At 40.3% G+C, this 19,825-nt stretch overlaps 2 protein-coding genes across 4 annotated transcripts; one reads left to right on the top strand and one right to left on the bottom strand.

Annotated features, from left to right (window-relative positions):
- Positions 1-338: 338 nt before the first annotated feature.
- On the bottom strand, positions 339-14,385 carry ELOC (elongin C). Of its 2 annotated transcripts, XM_072852333.1 has the most exons (5): positions 14,267-14,355; positions 13,719-13,788; positions 5,793-5,854; positions 3,491-3,634; positions 339-788 (listed from the first exon to the last, which is right to left on the bottom strand). In XM_072852333.1, exons 3-5 carry the CDS (start codon positions 5,794-5,796, stop codon positions 598-600), a joined length of 339 nt encoding a protein of 112 aa, XP_072708434.1. In that variant the 5' UTR covers positions 5,797-5,854; positions 13,719-13,788; positions 14,267-14,355; the 3' UTR covers positions 339-597. The 2 variants fall into 2 exon arrangements, with proteins under 2 accessions (XP_072708434.1, XP_072708433.1); XM_072852332.1 differs by lacking the exon at positions 13,719-13,788 and having other exon boundaries at positions 14,267-14,385.
- Positions 14,386-14,490: 105 nt separating this feature from the next.
- Positions 14,491-18,780, top strand: TMEM70 (transmembrane protein 70). 2 transcript variants are annotated; one of them, XM_072852331.1, is made up of 3 exons: positions 14,491-14,667; positions 15,606-15,717; positions 16,631-18,780. In XM_072852331.1, the coding sequence occupies exons 1-3, from the start codon at positions 14,503-14,505 to the stop codon at positions 17,077-17,079; spliced, it is 726 nt and encodes a 241-aa protein (XP_072708432.1). In that variant the 5' UTR covers positions 14,491-14,502; the 3' UTR covers positions 17,080-18,780. The 2 variants fall into 2 exon arrangements, with proteins under 2 accessions (XP_072708432.1, XP_072708431.1); XM_072852330.1 differs by lacking the exon at positions 14,491-14,667 and adding an exon at positions 14,690-15,110.
- Positions 18,781-19,825: the final 1,045 nt, after the last annotated feature.

Below are 19,825 nucleotides of genomic sequence, written 5' to 3'. Positions count from 1 at the left end.
CAAGTACACCTTTATGCATGTCTATACTATGATTTAAATTAAAAGCCTTAAGCATTCTCCTACATACTCCACTTTCAACCTAAATGGAATATTACTGTCAGTATACAAACCTTGAGGAGGGCACTTCTAATCTAATTAGTATAACTATGCTAAAGGACAGCTATCTTACAAAGGAGATTAAGTTCAGATGTTTAGAAACTTTAACAATAAGAGAAAGTTAGAAACCCTAAACAGCTACTCATATTTAACTATAATTACCTTTTAGAGAGCATTAGACTAAACTCCAGTATTTTCTATGGTCATTGTATTAAAAGAAAAGTTCTACCACACCTAAAGGATAAGGCATAGCCATCTACTAATTGGCATATTTGTTTATTTGTCTTAGTTTGTGAAAAGGTCCTTATTTGTGTAAGCAGCAAAACAAACTTCCAACTGAATGACTGCTATATGCAAAAGGACTGAAGCAATTGCCTCTGCAGTGAACTTCACAGTTCTCAACAGCGCACACGCAACATGCTATCTGAAAAAAGTTACTAACTGAACTACATGTATTAAATACTGAAAAAAGTTTTACATTTTTATTATAATTTATTTTATTTAACAATCTAAGAAGTTTGCAGCCATCAGAAGTTCCAGGGCAATTTCAGGTGCAATTGGGAATTCAGGAATCTCCGTAGAGCTGTTAGTATAGCGGACCTTGTAGGTGAAATACATGCATACTTTGGATAGGACATGGGATGGGATCTCTCTAAAATTCACCTCATTTGTTTCATTTTCTGCAAACTGTCCTGTAGAAAAAGAAAAACAAAACACCAAACCAAAAGTCAGAATCTCAATTCACTGCAAAATGAAACGCTTTACCATACTAATACAACACATTCTAAACAGACTTGCCCAAGTCCCTGGATTCCCGCATATTAGATTCTTCAGTGTAAAGCAGGATGTGCCACATTCACAACCCTCAAGAATATGAAGATCCCCTGCATTACAAAATGTTTATTTTGGCTGCAGCCTATTAACAATATTCTGAACCACTACGCCAGAAATTTAGGTTTAATTCTGATGCTTGCTTGCTCTAAAACTGTAGTGTGCTCAGCTCTAAAGGTCACAGTAACAACATTTAAAAAAAAAAAGCTATCAATCCAAATTTCTAGCTGTCTTATCCAAGAAAAAAAAAAGGTTTATAGATGTTCCATATCTGCATATGCACACTTATCAGTAGTCCCTTCTGTGATACCACTAGCCTTGAATTTCTCAGTCCTTTTCAGGCAGATTTGACAGAGGGTTGAAACCTCAAATATGCATTAACTTGATCAGCTGTGAAAACAGGCAAGCAGGAGGAACAGGGAAACCCTAGTTGTACTGGAGGAAAGGTTACATACAGTATGAGTTTATCCCTATTGATATGGAAGAATTTATCCAAAGCTCAAATCTCAAAATGCAAGTACATTTGAAATTAGCTTTCTATAGTGCCTATAAGCATGAAACTTGGATGATATGAAGTCACCCTGTGGTTAGTCCCACAGCCTTTCTACTGTTATCTTTGTCCCTCTTTTCCTCATCTCTCTGGACTTTCAACTCATTAAGCTGAACGACAATACAAAAAACACGAACAAGTACTCCATATTTATGGGAGACCTAGCAATGTTTGGTTCCCACTATTTCTATAGGAATCCCCTTCTAACTACAAAGCAGAGCTATTTACTAATGTCTACACACATTTGTGTAGAAATATCTGCATATACTGAAGCCAATCCAGCTTGAATGCTAGTACAGGAACAGTAGGAAGCAACAGAAGAAATGTTAGCATATTGGCAATATCACAGTACTGAAATAGAGAACACTTAGAGAACATCAGTGAAATTATGACCTACTGAACTAGACAGCAAGAGTACTTTTCCTTGTGAACCCATTTATCTTGCTAGTTTTTATACAAAATATTCTTGAATGCCAACTCCTTTACAGAGTCAGTTTTCTAGCCCCCTAAGCAGGCTACTTCACCTTTTATTCCTTCACATTGTTTGTGGAACAAATTCGGAGCAGGTCTTGTAACTACTCTTCCTCTTACATGTCTGGGAGGCTGACATGGAGTGGATCAGACACAACAGACCTGCTACATATTTTCAATTGCAACTATTACAATGACATTTAGCAGAATATTAACCTGAGAATTTTAATTGCTCAGTGTGCCCAACTATTACTAAGTAATTTAAAAATATATTAAGCAAATAGATCTCTCCAGTAATCCCCCTCGCCAGAATCTAAAAGAGAATATAAGAATGACTATATTCAGACCAGAGCTCCCCATAGCCTACTGCCCACCACTTAAGTGGCCAAAGGTAAACATACAGGATGATGGTACAGAAGAGGGAAAGCACACGTGTTAACTCCTCCCTGTTCTCTCCTCCACCCTTTTGGTCTTCAAGAATTAGTTCAGACACTTCTTAAACCAGAGGTAGTCTCATATATTCAGTAACACATGAGGTCCTTCCCTTCTGTAAGTTTATCTACCCTCCTCTCAAACTTAAGCTAACTTTTGTCATTAAGCTCAGGAACTACTTGCCATAGGATCTTGTGAACATGTTGTGGCTTAAACCCCAGTAGGTGGCTAAGCACCACAAAGCCACTTGCTCACTTCCCCCTGCAGTGGACAAGGGAAGAGGAAAGGAAGAGTAAAAGCAAGAAAACTCGTGGTTGAGATAAAAAATTGTTTAATAAGAGAAAGACAAGTGGAAGAAGAGAAAGGAAACAAAACAAATGATGCAAAGATAATCACTCTCTACCTCCCATGGGTAGACTGATGCCCAGTCAGTTCCCAAGCAAAAGATGGCTAACCTCCCTAACCCCCTCCTCTCCCTTTTTACTTCTGAGCATGACATTACGTGGTATGCAGTATCTCTTTGGTTAGTTTGGGTCATCTGCCTGGCTGTGTTCCCTCTCAACGTCTTGCACACCCCCTGTCTGTTCACTGGGTGGGGGGAAGAGTGAGAAACAGAGAAGGCCTGGACACTGTGCAAACGCTGTTCAGCAATAGCTAAAACATTGGTGTGTTATTGGCATTGTTTTGGTCACAAATCTAAAACACAGAACCATATGACCTGCTACGAAGAAAATTAACTCCATACCAGCCAGACCCAGTACAAAGTACTAGAAGTTCCACCATGGAGGTGGTAATGAAGAACTACCAACTCTTGTCTGTTTTGAACTTGACAGCTACACATTTCATGTAATGCCCTCAAGTTCTCGTACCATGGGAAACGAGTAGTAATGACACCATAAGATCTCTAACTGTCCAAAAGCAGACAGAGTCCAATTATATGTCTGGTAGCACAATACCCCACAGAGGTGGACTGTTCCACCAGAAACAGGAACTAGGCAGGATCTGGAAAAGTTGTCATTTATTCCAACTTTCACTCACTGCATGATATAAATTCAAACTGTCCAAAAGTGAAAACAAAGGATGTGAAGGTACTAAATCTTTTGTACCTACCTGGTCCACTCAACATAGCTTTTATTGTTCCTGATGTTAATGCATGCTCTCTTTTTACAATGAACTCATGGCCATCGGAGGATATTAACTTCACATACATAGCATCTGGGCCCTCACACCCACCGTATGTTTTCTCTTCTCCATCTATAATGGAAAACAGATTAACAGTTTCAGAACACAATGACTGATTCACATCACTAAGAATGCAAGCTGCGGTCTTTTCTATGACTATGTTTGCAGACCAAAGAACCCAATACAACCAGAAATAAGACAGAAGCATTTTGCATATTTGAAGGTGACTTCTCTGAAGCACTCAGCAATCTGTATTAAAGTAAGAATTTTTGCAAAAGTAGGAATTTTTTTATTAACATCTCTCCTCTCTCATTTCTCCATCACCAAATTCTGACATGATTTCTAAAATCTACGCAGGGATGAAATTTTCCTTTAGACATTCTCAAGTGAATTGAACATGCTACTGCTTCCCTCCATAAGGCTATTGCCATGTTTATCATACTAGTACTTACTAAAAGTTACCTAAATACCCATCTAATATTTAAAAATACAGACTGCAAGGAAAAAAGCACTTTTTGAAGCATAGGTAAGAATAAAAGCAGTCAGTATTCCTGTATTGAAGAGGTGACATGAAGCAAGATTCATCCTCCCCCACTGCCCAGCCAGACCCAGAACCACACAGCATTAGTGCACACCCGTGTTGTGACCTTTGGTGGAAAACAGGGAAAGTGCAAGAGCACTAAAACCAAGGAAATTTGGAAATTCTCCCCACAGCAGTTTTGACTGTGCTTCTTCTGTTTCCCTTCTCCCTCCTGTCTCACTATATACCCACTCTCTACTTTGTTTCTCTAGAAGCCCTTATCTCCCTTCCCTTTTTGTTCATTCATTTGTTCTCCCCTAGCAGCGCTATCTTTAAAAGTTGAAAAAACATCACTGTTGCCACCATTGCACTGTTCGCTCTGTGCAGTCTTAACAGTTTCCCCATCTTGCACCTGTCTTGTCTATTTAGGCAGCACGCTCTCTGGAGTAGGAACCACTGACTACTTTGTGCCTGTATAGTGCTCAGCACTATAGGACACCATTGCACTAAGGAGACTGTCTCTGTAGTTGGTCTTTATATGTTCCTGTAAACTCTTAAGTAATAAAGACTGCAGTAATATTAAAATATTTCTTTTAAAAAAAGAGTGTACCCCCCCCCCCCTAAATATACAAATCCTATCAAATTCAAACTGGAAAGTTAACGCTTTCTTTCAAATACTGTACTTTAAGGGACTAATATAGCAAGTATTGCTCTAATTCCATTTAAAAATACTTGAATTTGAAACTGCACATGAAATTTGATTTTCAGAACAGTATTAATCTTGACAGAAAGTTAAAAATGAAAGTCCTGGAAGTTCTTCCAGCTTGGAAAGGTGTAACAGAAGATATCTGTACGCTACTAGAAAAGTAAAATACTGCCAGCATTTCATGATCGTATGCAGAAGTACAGAAGATAAAACAGATACAGACTACAAACTTGACATTTGATTATTAGCATTTTGTCTCCTTCTGACAAAACAAAGAATAGAAATTATATTATATTAGAATAAGTACCTTGCATCGTATCTAGTGTTACAGCAAATATAACATTCCCCCAATCAAGTTGTTTTGTGAATTTGAAGTTAAAATTGAATTACAATTATTCAGTTATTGCCAGTTTTAATAAAGTACTGCCAGCGCTAAACATGCTAAAATACACTCAGAAAAAGTATAGATAAAACCAGAATCTGTCCAATCATATTTCATTAACCAGACATTTGTAGAGGCAGATAGAACCGTTTCAGACAATTAGATCACACACACAATGTAATTTATCAGAATTCAGTCCTTATTACAATCTCTTAGCCAGAATTCTAACAGGCTCACCTTAGTTACCAAACAAAAAAATATTTAAAACAGTACATAGTGAAATTTTCTCGTCCACTATCTAAAAGTTTAGTGCTATAAAAGCCTAAAGGCATTCTATTTTAGCATGTACATTTTCAGCACTATGCATATTAAGGAAGTTAAATTTACTGTTAGATAGATGCACTCTGAACAAATCTTCCAACAAATGAACAGTCACTTGAGAAAATCCTCCTAAAAAAACATTTGCAGGAAGTTCCATTAACTTTTGAGTCTACAAGAAAAAGTGACAAGATCAACATTGAAAGCCTTACAATCCACCTCCTCTACCGATGTAAGACAGAAAATGCTTCATATTACAGGAAACAAAACAAAACAAAACAAAACCTTTCTAAGATGAACTTACCCATTCTCTTCTTATAAAAAAAAATTGTTTCTTTTCAACAGCAGCTTTTGTAATAGGAACGTCTGAAAAAACACAAGTGGCAATATTTTCAGTCAGTAGTACAATTTCTAAAGTGAGCTTTAGTTATTAGCCTTTATGTTATCATAAACACTCTTCAGAAAAGAATATGATGATACACAGCATGCAATGTTGATGAGCATTACGTTTTGAAAACATTACGTTTTGAAACTTATCTTTGCTGTCCAGAGATCCCACCATCTTCAAGAATCTCTAAATTTTAGCTTACTTTGTAAAGAAGTTGTTCCCCTAAGCTTTTTAAAGGCCCTTGACTATAAAGCCAGAGTTATTTCAAGAGCCTTACGACTTTTATCTACAAACACCATCCATGCAATGGTATTGAGGAGGTAAAGAAAACAAGTTTTGCCACACTGCAAAAGATACTAGAGAGACTGAACTGCTTGTCTACAGGGGAAAAAAAAAAGTCAGAGAACAGTTCACTATGCTGTGAATAGAGGAGTCCTGCCATTCAGGGGGACCTTGACAAGCTAGAGAAAGGGGCCAACAGGAAACCTATGAAGTTCAAAGGGAAATGCAAACCCCTGCACCTTGGGAAGAATTACCCCAGGCACCAGTGCCGGCTGGAGGCTGACCAGCTGGAAAGCAGCTTTGCAGGAAGAGACCTGGTGGTGCTGGTGGACACCATGTTGAACATGAGCTAGCAATGTGCCCTTGCAGCAAAGGCGGTTAACAGCACCCTGGGCTTTATTAGGAGGAGTGTTGCCAGCAGGTTGAGGCAGGTGATCCTGCCCCTCCACTCAGCACTAGTGGCACACATCTGGAGTGCTGGGTCCAGCTGTGGGCTCCCCAGTACATGGCAGACTGAATTGAGTCCTGCAAAGGGCCACAAAGATGACCGAGGGATTGGAGCACCTGTCATGTGAGGAGAAGCTGAGGGAACTGGGGTTGTTTAGGCTGGAGAAGAGAAGGCTCAGGGATCAGTCTAATCAGCGTGCACTAAATACCTGGCCTCCAACCTGTCCTTCCCAGAAGACTGACAGTTCCTGATACAGCCACCAATGTCACCTAGATAATCTACTTCAGGCATTTAACATAGGTATTCACATGGTAAGTTAACCAGGAGCTTCCATAGCTTATAAACTGACATCCAGCTTGCTGCATACGTATTTTGCCATGTAAATGAATCCAAAGAGTTAGAGAAATGGAAGCACTTATTTGCAAAAGAAAGCCGGTATGTTCAGATACAACATGTATTTCTTTACGCTGAACTGCATCTCTGCTGTGGAAAACAAAACTTTGGAAGAGAAATTCCACCCACCCACCTGCTGTCCGAAAATTCCTTTCACGTCAACAGCTACTCTCCAAACATTAACCCAGTACAAATCAATGAACTACACTGTTGTGTGCCCACAGGTTCAGGAAAACAGCACCAGTGATTCTGGGTGGTTTCCCAGCCGATATCCAGGGTCGGGGGCAGCAAAGAGACTTAAGAATTCTGACAATCCGTGTTGTTGCTTTGAAAAGCAATGAGCAACAGCAGAGGCACAAACTGCAATTACTCTCTAGAGAAGGACCCCAGAGCAGGAGGTGTGAAAAAAACAGAATAGAGACCACTCCCCCCATCCCCTCCCTCCCATGTTTCTGGTAAAAGCTTAGCAAAAAATGTAAGCAAGTTGAGGAGGGAGCCACAAGATTTGGAGGAAGTTTTAGAAATCTCTGCATTTCTTCAGAAGATGCAGCTCTTTGCTGTTGCCGATAGCTTCACTTCTCAACAGCACTTTGGTGCTGATTTGCTCCATCTCCCTTTTTTCATAACTACAAATACGAAATAGTCTGAATGTTTCCTCAAGCTGTCACAAGAAGGCAATTTGTTATGTACACCTAATCAAACTACACATGCATAACCAATAGTTTTAAGTTGTCTGTGGAGAACGGAGCAAAAAAAGCATCCTCCACTTCCATTGTTGTTGTCTTTGAAAATTATCCTGACTTTACAGAAATATCTTAAAATATTTTCTTTCCCTATTGGTATAAGGAACATCTTCACCTGTACTCTTGCAGGTGAAAAGTTCCTGACTATAAGGCACATTCAAGAATGCCCTTTGTGAGTTAATCTGTGTATGCTGTCATAGAGATACCTTAATATCGAGTGTTAAATGCTTTCGCCATTTTCAATAATTCCAGGAACTCATGCAAGGAAATTGTATTCGGGTGCTGGAATAGCTGCAGCACAAAACTGATAGGATCTTTCTATTTCAACAGTTTTTGTAAATGGAAAGCAAGCATCTTATTGGAGAGTATCTGTTGCTCAGCAACTGACGGGATACCTTACATTATTACTTCTACTTTGCAGAAGAGGATCACTTGTGCTACCTCTTTCTCTAGCCACAAAAACCTTCCCTACACTCCAAAAGAGTAGTGAAACTGGATATGATTTATAAATAATAATAATTAAAAAAAAACACAGAAGAAGTGATACCATTTCGTGGAGGTACTGGTGATGATTAAATGTGCCTTGGTTTCCAATAGAAATAACGCCACTAGATACAGGAATAAAGACATGCTAGTTAGTGGGAATGCAAATATATTAACACCTTCCAAGGTAAAAGCATAATGTGAGGGGGCTAATACATTGAAGCTAGGGAACTGAAAAAAAATGTCTACACCAAAACATTAGAGCTGTCCCAAAAAATTGCAATGAGCGTTTTAATAAAATCAAATGAAATGTGCTATCATATGATTAGAGAGAAAAAAAAATACCAGTTAACCCTTAAAGAAGAAAAAAAAATTATCAGGCTCAGTGGTCTGAATTCAATTGTATTAAAAAGGAAAACAGGATAAAAATGCAGTAAGCGTTAGCAGATTTAGGACATGCTAGACTAATCCAATACCTAAAAAATGAATCAGTCATTTTCTTGAAAAAAGGAAACTCAAGCAAGATGCAATCTGGACTCAGTAAACCATCTGAGGTTAAATAAATGTGATAAGAGGGTAATCTTAAAATGAGAAAGAAACTTTCTACAAGAATACAGTATGATGTTGCAAACAGGGAACAATTGGACTAGAAAAGAACTACTTGGTCCTCCAAAAATCATACTGAACTTTTTTTAACAATGCTGCCAGAAAAGAGTAGGTAGATTTACATGAGACAGGAGTGGAAAGCACTGCAACAAAAGGGGAACAGAGTATCACACACACAATGACCGGTCTTGAAAAATGGCCTACTAGAAGCCACATGAAATAAAATCATATGAAATGCAAGATTCCTGCACGTAGGGACTGATATAAGCTTCTTCCATGTAGTCAGGGCTTGTTATTTGGGAGCATAATCATTCTGTGATCAACTGTAAATGGATGCAGCTCTGTAGGGGGGGAAAAAAAGAGGGGGGGGGGGGGGGAGAGGCAAATGTGTATCAAGGATTTCTTTGCAATAGAGATAGGGAAATATTAACATTGTTGCACATTAGCAACAACTTCTCTGGAATATCACACACAATTCTGAATTCCTGTTTTCAAGAAAAAGAAGTTCTAATTACAAGAACTACGGAAAGGAGCTACTGATATGACCAAAGAGCCTGTTGTATAAAAGAAAAATTAGTCTTGCTTACTCAGCTTCGCAAAATAAAACTCAAATGAAGATAAGCATAACAATTCATTAAAAGGATAAACATCAAAGAGGGAGAAGTATGCCAACATTATTCCTCAGTTTAAGTCCAACAAGTGAACATAAACTACAAAAAGAATAAAATTTATACTGCTATTCCAGAATCCAAGTTTGGTTCCAAATACAGAACAAAACTAACATTCTATTGCCAAAAATAAAAGGTGCAGAAAGCCTACCTGCTTTTAAGAAAAAGACATCATACATTCCATTATATGATGCATTCGACATGTAAGCAAGGGATACATTTTGGTTTCACTGAGTTTCTATTCTGATATAACAATGTGTCATTTGTAAAAAAAAATCTAAAAAGATAATTGTGAATACTAGTAGGACCATAGATTTTCTCCTAACAAAATGTGGACAACAGAGAGCACAGAAAAATCATAGAGTCAGTGCAACAAAAGAGGAGAGAAGGAAAGAAAACCAAGAAAACTGGGAAACCTGAAAATCCTAAAAAAGCAGTAACAACCTGTTACAATCTATTGGTTCCCCTTCTGGATCAAGAAATGTTCAATGTGTCATGGCACTTTATGAAGATTAGAACATACTGCAGTTCAAAATTACTATTTTGTTGGGAAGAAGAGCCTTTTCACAACTACACTCAAGTTATCTGAGACAGTATTAACATGATCTTGCACAAGCCACAGCCCATTTTCTCAGTCAACTATCTGACTGGTTCATAAGTTTACCAAAAAATGAATGGGACAGCAGAAGAAATACACTGAAAAATTGGCACAGAAAACATGCAATATTTGATTTATTTATTTTTGATAGAAATCTTGATTTGTTATTCAACATCCCCCCAAACCAGAAAAAAATGCACATAGAAAAGAAATTAGACAGATGAAGAATGTAGAAATCCCTGCCACACACAAGTTATCGCTTGTGCGTATAGTAAAAGGAGTGTGGAGGGAAGTTTTCTGCACAAAAGTATTTTTTTTAAATTGATAACTGTGTGCCCTTAAGCATTAAATAACAGGTTAGAAACAGGAAAGTCAAGTGACCTAGTATGTTCTCTTACCAGAAATTATTTTCTTACAGTGTATTTTTCAATACAGTATTTATTGCAAAACATGTCACTATATTTTCCTTCTGTATAAAGAAAATATAAGTGACAACATTTGCCAAGACAACATGAAGAAAGAGACTCGGTGAGATTTCTGAAGATGCCTGGTAACTACCTATATTTTAATTACTTTTCCACATTTTATAGCTGCCCCTGTCTGACTTCACCAAGACCACACCGATGCAGCAGTAGGGAAGAGAACAATCCAAGTCTTCTGAACACTCAAACATTTGCCTTTTTTGTTATATATTTCTGATGTGACTATTTCAGACTCCTGCAAAGAACCGCTAATTTTTGTTGAAGTACATTTGCGATTCCATTTCCCCTTCAAGAAGCTTATGTGGCATTACCAATTAGGTAGCTCAGCTCCCTGCCTTTAATCTCAAAAAAGCACATATATTAGGTATTCTTGTTCTCCTGCCTTGCCTCCTTAAAAAAAAAAGATGAGCAAAACCTACATTCATTAAGAGAAATATTACATAAAAAGGATATGCCACTTTTTAATCAATAAGGGAGAATACAATACAACTAAACCCAGCATATTTGGCACAGAAACTTTCCAACGAGTCTAAAAAGGAAGCTCTTGCTAAAGAAAACATAAAATTCTCATTAGATATTAGAGAACTGAAAATTTTCACAAATTGCTAGAACATTTACACCTACGAGGTAGAATATAGCAAAGTACCATAAAACACGGTAATTAACCCACACAAGGCAAGTGTTCTTGTTAGCATACTTAAACATCTTATTCTCCTCTTTACAACTCTAAGAAGAAATACTACGGTACAGTGAGTTTAGTTTGACCTCCTTCCTGCTTCTCTTGAGCATCAAATGCAAGAAAAAAACCAAAGCATGTCCATGAACCTCCTACCTCACTCCCAAAGCTGTGTGCTCATCTCCCAAGCTTCCCAGAATTTCCAGAATATCATTTCCTTGTATATCCTGTATGTCAATTAGACCGGAATAGACCTGACGGACATACACCAATTTAACTGAACACATGCAACCCCTGTATGGATTCTAGAACCCCATTGCTTTATTCTGGTTAGCACAAGAAAATTAAATTTACACAAACATTTCAAGCACTCAGATTCTTTGATCCCATGGAAAAACTCTTTAAAAACTCAGATTCTGGTCTAAGGAAACTCAAATGGCTTCCAAATCATTAGCTGCGCAATGCACACACGGCTTCTGTATGCTTCAGCTGGTGACATTTCTGTATTCTATGCTATCAATTTTTGGAAAATGTGGTACAAATAACACAAAAGCCTTCACAATTCCTAGGTTAGTTTAGAAGCCAAATGTGACATTTTCTGGGCGTCATTTGTATATTAGTAAGAGTTCATCAGTACACAAAGGCTGTTGTGTGTTGAAACAGTAGCCTCCTACTGTTAATCCCAAATTCTAGTCCTATTCTTGATCCCATATATTAACTTGTTTAAAAATACTGCTCTTCAGTTTAGTATTCATTGTTCAGTACACATAAAAAAATAATTAATGTAAATAAGGATTGAAGCATATTTAGAAAAAACATGAGGGAAAACTGTTGCGGCGTGATTTCCAAATCAGCTGATTCACTGTTCCATACTCACGGGCACTAAAATTCAAACATTCAGGGGCACACTGAAGTGTGACAGCAAGATATACTACAGGTGAGTGCTAGTTAAGATAAACAGGAGATGAGGTAGGATACTCTGCATGAAGTATCAAAGATCTCACATAAGATACGTTCTTTTTCTATCTAAGGAAACTTTCCTTTTCAGTAATTCCCAATAAAGTTTTTAAATAAAAAAAAAGGGAAGGGAGGTGTTACTGTTTTCTTCTTAACACACAGTAAAAGCCCTGTGTTATACACGTCTTGCCATTAGGGGAAAAAAAGCTGCTAGCATACTCCAAAATTTTATAGGGCATGGATTTCTGCCCTCTTCTTATTAGCATTCATCAAAAGCTACTGTTATGCAAACTACCCCATAATGAAGATAATTAAATTCTGAACCCTTCTAGGTGCAAGAGAACTTGTCAAAATACATAAAAATTCCTTTATTTTAATCTGACAAAACCCATACTTTTATGACAAAACTTTAGGGTTTCTTGTAACATACACTGAGAATTGCAAAAACACAGTAAAACATCTGAAGCTAAATATACTTTTGAAAGATATTAATTTGTCCCTACACAAAGCATAAGGGACAGACACATGAACACAAATGTATCAGAAAAAGAAATATGAGGGTGGGAGATAGAAGAAGGTACCTCAGAGAATCACCTGGATCTCCTCACTGTATCAATATTAAGTCTTCACATTAAGACTACATGACACTACCTAAATCTGTTAATCACTCATTCTAGTATAAAAAAAGAAATCGCAAATGACTTTTCTCTGATGCAACAAGAAAAAAATTAAATGCTTAAGTATGGAAAGTTTCTAAATATTATCTTAAAGCTCCCAATGTTAATGGGAAATGTTAGTGAAAATTTTATTGACATAACATAAACACATTAAAAGGCTGATCTCAAGGTATAAGGTGTGCACTATGTGTGCAAAGATGGCAGCCAACGTATTGCAGAAAAACTAATTAACATTTATTCCCCTTCTAAGTAACTCTTCGGTTAATAAACATTATTTCTCTCCCAACAGTATTTCTGGGAGAGAGGGCAACAGCAAAAGAGGGCAATTGAAGCACAGAAGGGATTATTCAGAAATAAAGGTACAAAGTGGTTCTTAGCCTAAAGGTCTCTCACTTGCCTATTTATCTATGTTTTTCTGGCTTGCTTCCAAACTGAACTTTTGCACGTGATCTTCAGCAAACCCAAGTAAACAAGTGGCCTACGACTATCTAAGTCTCCCTACAGTGCAAAGCTTAACTCACAATCTCCAGTATTAAACATCTTTAATAAAGTTCCTGCACATAGCATCACAAACTATAAGATTAAACTGCCCCTCAAAGTCAACTGCTTAACACCCCTTTTCCTTTTCACACACACATTTGAAGACATCAGTAATTTACCAATGCTCAGGTTCCCTTATGTTAAAGCAGAATCCTCCTCCGAGGATCACATGGTACTCAAAAGCTTATTTTTCTTACTACATGTAACTGTACCACCCTTTTCCGTCAACCTTGCTTTGCTTATATTCGTCGACCATTACAGCTAACGCACTTTAACCAGCACTTCTCACCTTGGTATAACAACCCCTGGGGGTGCATCCTAAATTCTTTCGGCCTTAGTTTTTCCCCTCTCTCTAGGGCCTGGCGTAGGAAGAGGGTGGACGTCATTTGTGGCGGAAAAAGTTTAAGAGCGATATTGAATTAAAATACCGTTCCGGAAAGCCCCCTTCCCGGCGGCGCCTGGATTTCAAGGAGACCGCTTCACTCCCGCACGCAGAGGAGAGAAACGCGCCCTCCGCCACCATCCCGCCGGGGGAACCCCGACCTGGCACCGCACCCCTCCACACACCCCCCGACAGCTCCCCACGCTCCCCCGGCCGCTCCAAGCCTCTCCGCTCCGCGGCCCTGCTCCTGTCCAGTTCCCCCCCCCCCCCCCCAGGAGCGGGGCGAACGCGGCGCGGAGGGCGAGGCCCGCTCCCCTCCGAGGGGCAGGCCCCAGGGGCTCCCCCTTCCCCGTTCTCCGCCCGGCTCGTCCCCCCAGACGGCGGCGACGGCGGCGGCGGGGGGGGCCTCCCTGCCCCCAGCGGAGCCAGCCCCCGCCGCCCCCGCGGCCACTCACTCGTCAGCGCCGCTCCCTCCGCCCCGCTCGCAGGGCCCCTGCGGTGTCGGGCCAGCTGCCTCCCAAGAACTTCCGGCAAGGTCACAGGTCACTTCCGGCCCGAGGCGAGCACCCCCACCCCCCCCGCGCCCTGCCCTAAGAGGGTGTGCGGAGCCCGGCTCCCGGCATGCTGTGCGGCAGGAACGGTGCATGCTGGGGCTCGTAGTTCCCGGGGGGGTGTCAGGTGCCTGTCCGCCATGTTAGGAGCGGCGTCGAGGAGGTGTTGGGACGGGGCTGCCCGGGCGGCGGTTCCTGCCTCGGGGCTGGCGGGAGCCGGGGTGTCCGAGGGCCTGCCTTCCCGGGCCGCGCCCGGGGCAGGCGAAGTCCGAAACTCACTGGACGCGGGTCCTAATTGTGCGGGCGTACGTCCTCGGTCTCGCCCCCGCCCGGCTGTCCCCACGAATGCAATACCAGTGACAGCCTTGGGGATCCGTCTAAGACACCCACATCCCCCGCGGGGCCGGGGTGCTGCATGGCCGGGCGGAGGCCGCCGGCGGCAGCCTGGCGGGGGCGCGGTGGAGTCGGCCGGACCTTTCCTGCCGGCGGAACCAAAGCGCGGGGCTGTGGGGCGGCGGGGGCTGCCGCCTGGTGCACCGCCCCGCGCTCTGCCTTCGGCGGCCGCTCCGGGACGCGGCCCGACATGCTGCCGCTGCTACTGCGGGCTGCGGGCTGCCGGCGCGCCGCTGCCCCGGCCTCCGCCGCCGCCGCCACCACCGCCGCCTGGCTGCGGGGTGCCGCTCACCGCGGGTTCCCGGCTGCCTGCCGCCGCCCGGCGGCTCTGCCCGCCGCCGCGGGGACACAGCAGGTTGTGTGTGGGGTGGCGGTGAGAGGACGCGGCCCCGCTCCCCGGGAGGAGCTGGCCGCGGGGAGGGCAGCAGGCCTCGGGTTCGCGGCTTTTTCCTTGCGAAAAATGCGAATCTGAGGAGGGAACGGAGGTTCCCCTCAGGGCATACCTGAGATCAAACGGAGACCTGGCAAGCGCGGCGACTGTAAATGTCTCCCTGCAAAGCCGCATGTAAAATGATTGCGAGCTAAACATTTGTCAGTGGGGTTGCAAATACTTAATGCTAATTTGGGATATCTAAATGGAAGAGTATTAAAACAATCAAGCAATATATTAGCTGGAGTTTCTTTGTGGCATGCTTTGTAGTAGAACCTAACTTTAATCCCTCATTTAAGATGCCGAGAATAGGTTCAGGGCAAGGAGAAGCTTCGTGTGTGTGTGTGTGTATATAAAAATATATATAAAGTGTAGATTGGTACTGATGTTGCTTGGCCATGTACTGCTTTCATCTTTCAGGTTACATCTTTTCAAGGAGTGGCTGTTCGAAGCCTCTGCACGTCCTCCCCTCATGAACATCCAGAACATGGAAGACTAGTTTATAAAGGAAATTTGGCAAAGGCAGTGTTAGGTATGTGACTTGAAGTGATTTGTATTGCTTTTTTAAATTTAACAGTGTTTAATAACTTTAAAATGCAACATTATAAAAGAGAATGTCCTCCTTTCCAACTCTGCTAAAACCTGGATCCTCTGTACAGCAAAAAAAAATGTGGTGGTGGTGCTTGGTTTCTGCTATCTGTAATGAGACTTTGTTGATCTTTCTTTGACCAGTTAATGTTACAAAGACCTAGTGAAAAGTAATCCATTGGATGTTTTCTGATATGCATTTTTGAAATGTGTCTTAAAGAAGGAGGAAGTATGACTTAACATACTTAATTATCACAGTGTCTTAGACTACTGGTTCTCATGGTGGCTTAAGGACTGTGCGTGACCCACGACGCTGGCTACTGTCTTTCAAGCTGCACACAAGATGGCTGTGGAGTACTTGTTAACTTGAAAAACCCAGGTTATTCAATATTATGTGTGGTGGGGGACCAAGCAAGCTTCTTTGTAATGCACACTGAACGTCAACATTTGTTGATGAAGAGAGAAATTCCCAGTCATATCTGTGATGATTACCATCATGCGTGTCCACGACTGGAGTGAAGTTTCTTTTGAAATCAGTTTCTTATCTGTGGAGTGAAAACTTCATGGGTGTGCATAATAGCTAGTAGCTGACTTAATAATAGAAATAGAGCCAGCTACCAGCTTTGATAAACCCAATGTGAACATATAAACAAACCAGAACAGTGGCAAGAAGACAGGGTTGAACTTTCAATGGTTTCTTTGTGAGCTTAAAAAAAAAAAAAAAGGAAGTGGATTTTCAGTAACTTCAGCTGTTCCAGTAATGCCATCAATATATAGTAGCAGAATATATGTAATTATAGAGATAATTTTACTCATAAGTGTTATCCTTCATTTTCTTTTTGTTTTGTTTTGTGTAGGTGTGAAGTTTTTCTCTTACTCCACCAGCATATTCAACCTGTTCATGATGCCCTACTTCATACTCAAAACTGGTATTGGATTTGAAAGCCTGTTTGTACAAGCTGCCTTTTATGGGTTGATTGGATTTTTTACATTTGTAACACCGGTTACTTTGCATGTCCTTACAAAAGGGTATGTGATTCGACTCTATTATAAAGATGAAATGGACACGTATACAGCCATTACATACAATGCGATCTTGGCAGAAAAAGCAACTGTTTTCCATCAGAAAGATGTAAAGATTCCAGACATCACCAAGATGTTTACAACATTTTACGCTAAAACGAAATCAATGCTTGTTAATCCGACACTTTTTCCGAATCCTCAGGATTATAACCATCTCATGGGCTATGACAAATCCTTTTATTTTAACTTAGAGGAGGAGAAGGAAGCGGATGAAAGGAAATAATTTGAAGATAATGAATGTCACTATCATTGTTCGTGGTGCAGTGCTATATATGTGAAATAATGTAAAATTCTATTACACTTTCTTATGTAAATAGATAGAGTTCCCCAAATGCATTTTGGAATGTATAAAAACCCCCCATTTTTTAAAACATGTAAACAATGTGAGGGTTTCTTCAGAGTTAGTGACACAAAACATAGTAAAAAAAAAAACCGCTTTGGTCTGTCTTGCGCTTGTTTGTTCTTGGCTTGGTTTTTATTGTTAACTATCCAGGAGAACTGTAAAATGCATGGGCTGTGTGGCAATCTCACCATCTCCATTTCAAAAGGAACCTTTCATAGAAAAAAAAAATCATCAATACTCACTACCTGTCAAGTACGTAGTTAAGCTTTTAAGCCTTAAAGGTTAATTCTACTCAATCCCAAAAGATTGGGCTTTTTTGTCAATGCTGCTGGTGGTATAAAGGGAGTGGAGATGGCTTTGACTTCCCTTTGTGAGAACATTGGTAGCCAGGAGGAGTCTACAGAAAGCAGACAGGTGTTGTGACTAGTTGGTGTTACAGCCTCCTAGAAGCCTGCAGGCCTCTGGAGAAGACAGGGAGAATGGCTGCGTCACAATAATCTCTAGCTGCTCACAGCTACTAAATGGTTTCTTAAGCTAGAGTCCCACGCTGAGCTACCCTGTCCCGAGAGGTGGAGAGCAAGAAGCCTCTCTTTTGTTGGGCAGGGGGAAGGACCTTAGCATAAGATTTGCTCTGAATATCCCGTTGAAAACGTGCTGTGTTTGAACCAACTTAAAGAAAATACTAGCAGCTAGTGGTTAAAATGGACTCTGTCAGCATTTATGTAAGGTGGGGAAGCGAAAGGGTATCTCCTGTAGAGTACTGTTTAGATCTTGTGCCTTTAAAAAAACCCCATACCTTTTGATTTTTGGCACTGCAAAGAAAACCACCTTTAGCTCAAGTAAAAAGAGGATTAGATCTTTTCGTGTGACTAGACTGGTTAGTTCTGCACTCTGATTATGCAGAAATTGGATTTAAATGTTTCTAGCCCAAGGAGAGGTTTGTCACATAAATGGACAGATACTTGTTTTCAAATCATGAAGGGCCTAACTATTTTGAGGCTTAAAAATTACTGAATTAAAAAAAAAGCAAAATTCAAATTAATCCTTTTGTATTAACAGTGCCCTTTGTAATAAGTAAATCTGATGCTTGCTACTAATTAAGTCATCCTGATACTGTAAATAAAGAAAAAATAATTACAGCTACCTTTACAGATGCTTCTAGCTGTAAAGTTCTAGCTGAAAAGTGTATTTAAAAGTCTAAATGTCTTCCAAGACTACTATTTCAGTTTCCTGTCATAGGATGACACTATAGGTCATACTAAAACATGAGTGTTTTTAAATGTTTTTTCTGACTGTTGAAACTGGTCTTGATGTACTTGCTGAGTAATTAAAAAGCAAATCATCCCATCCAGATATTTTTGAGGCAGTTATTTTGTGTTGGCACAGCTATAATTTTAAAGGCCTGATCTAGCCCCATTAAGCCAGTATCACTTAGTAGGTAACAATAATATATTAAAAAAAAAAATCCATAAATGTTATTGAAGACATGAGGAGAGTAACAAGCAATTCTGATCACCTGGTTGTACTACTTGTTATTGAAATGATGTTTTACACCTAATTAAAAATAATCTTTCCATTCTTTCCATGTCTGATGTGTTCAGTTTCTTCTTGTGCCTGCAGATAAAGTTAACTTCACCTTTAAATGCCAAATACAGGGAGAACAGGAAATAGAGTTTGCAAGAGAAGGTAAAGGAAAGGCCTCAAAATTATATTTATGTACCCCTTGAGCAATATCAAAATCCTCAGCCTTTTATTCTAACTGCAGAAAATTTTCACTGTGAAATTTGAGATTTGGCCAATTCAGATTTAAGCAGTAATAGTACAAGATTTCCATCACAGTGGCGAAGTTTCTCAAAAAAAGTATGGAAGTTAAACTTGTATTCCTTCTGTTTGTCTTCTGGCAGTGAAATGCAAGTTAAGCTAGAAGGTGGCTTTCTGACACATAGATGATTTAAAAAAAAAATATTTCAAAATCCAGATTTCTACCAGAAGATAGATGATGATTCTGGCCATGGTGTTGTCTCAGAAAAGTATTTTATACTTCCAATGTGCAACTTGAAAATAATGGTAATTCCATAGCTTTCTTTTAATAGTACTTTAATATTAAAGAAAGGGAAGACCAAACTTACTAGAGATGCACCTGCTTCTCCCTGCTTCTACCTTGTTTGCTGCTAACTTGGCAAACTCAGTTTGGGAAACAACCAAGTTGTAAATCTTAAAATCATATTACTTTTTATGGCTGCCAAATAAGTATGGCTTTGGCCCCATCCCTGTTAGCATTTCCACCTCTGCCTGTCCTTGTGTATAATCCCAGGATTCTCAGATTTGGCTTTTTTGCAATTTTTACTTACAGTGTCTGCTTAGAATGACAGAATCATTTAGGTTGGAAAAGACCTTTAAGATGGAGTGCAACTGTTAACCTAACACTACCAAGTCCACCACTAAACCATGTCCCTAAGCACCAAATCTACGCCACCACTGAACCATGTCCCTAAGCACCACATCTACATGTCTTTTAAATACCTCCAGGGATGGTGACGCAACCACTTCCCTGGGCAGCCTCTTCCAATGCTTGACAACCCTTTCGGTGAAGAAATTTTTCCTAATATCCAATCTAAACCTCCCC

The sequence above is a fragment of the Ciconia boyciana genome, chromosome 2 (genome assembly GCF_034638445.1).
Source record: "Ciconia boyciana chromosome 2, ASM3463844v1, whole genome shotgun sequence".
Taxonomy (NCBI): domain Eukaryota; kingdom Metazoa; phylum Chordata; class Aves; order Ciconiiformes; family Ciconiidae; genus Ciconia; species Ciconia boyciana.
Note: the sequence above shows the minus strand (reverse complement) of the source record. Positions and strands in the feature narration are given on the sequence as shown.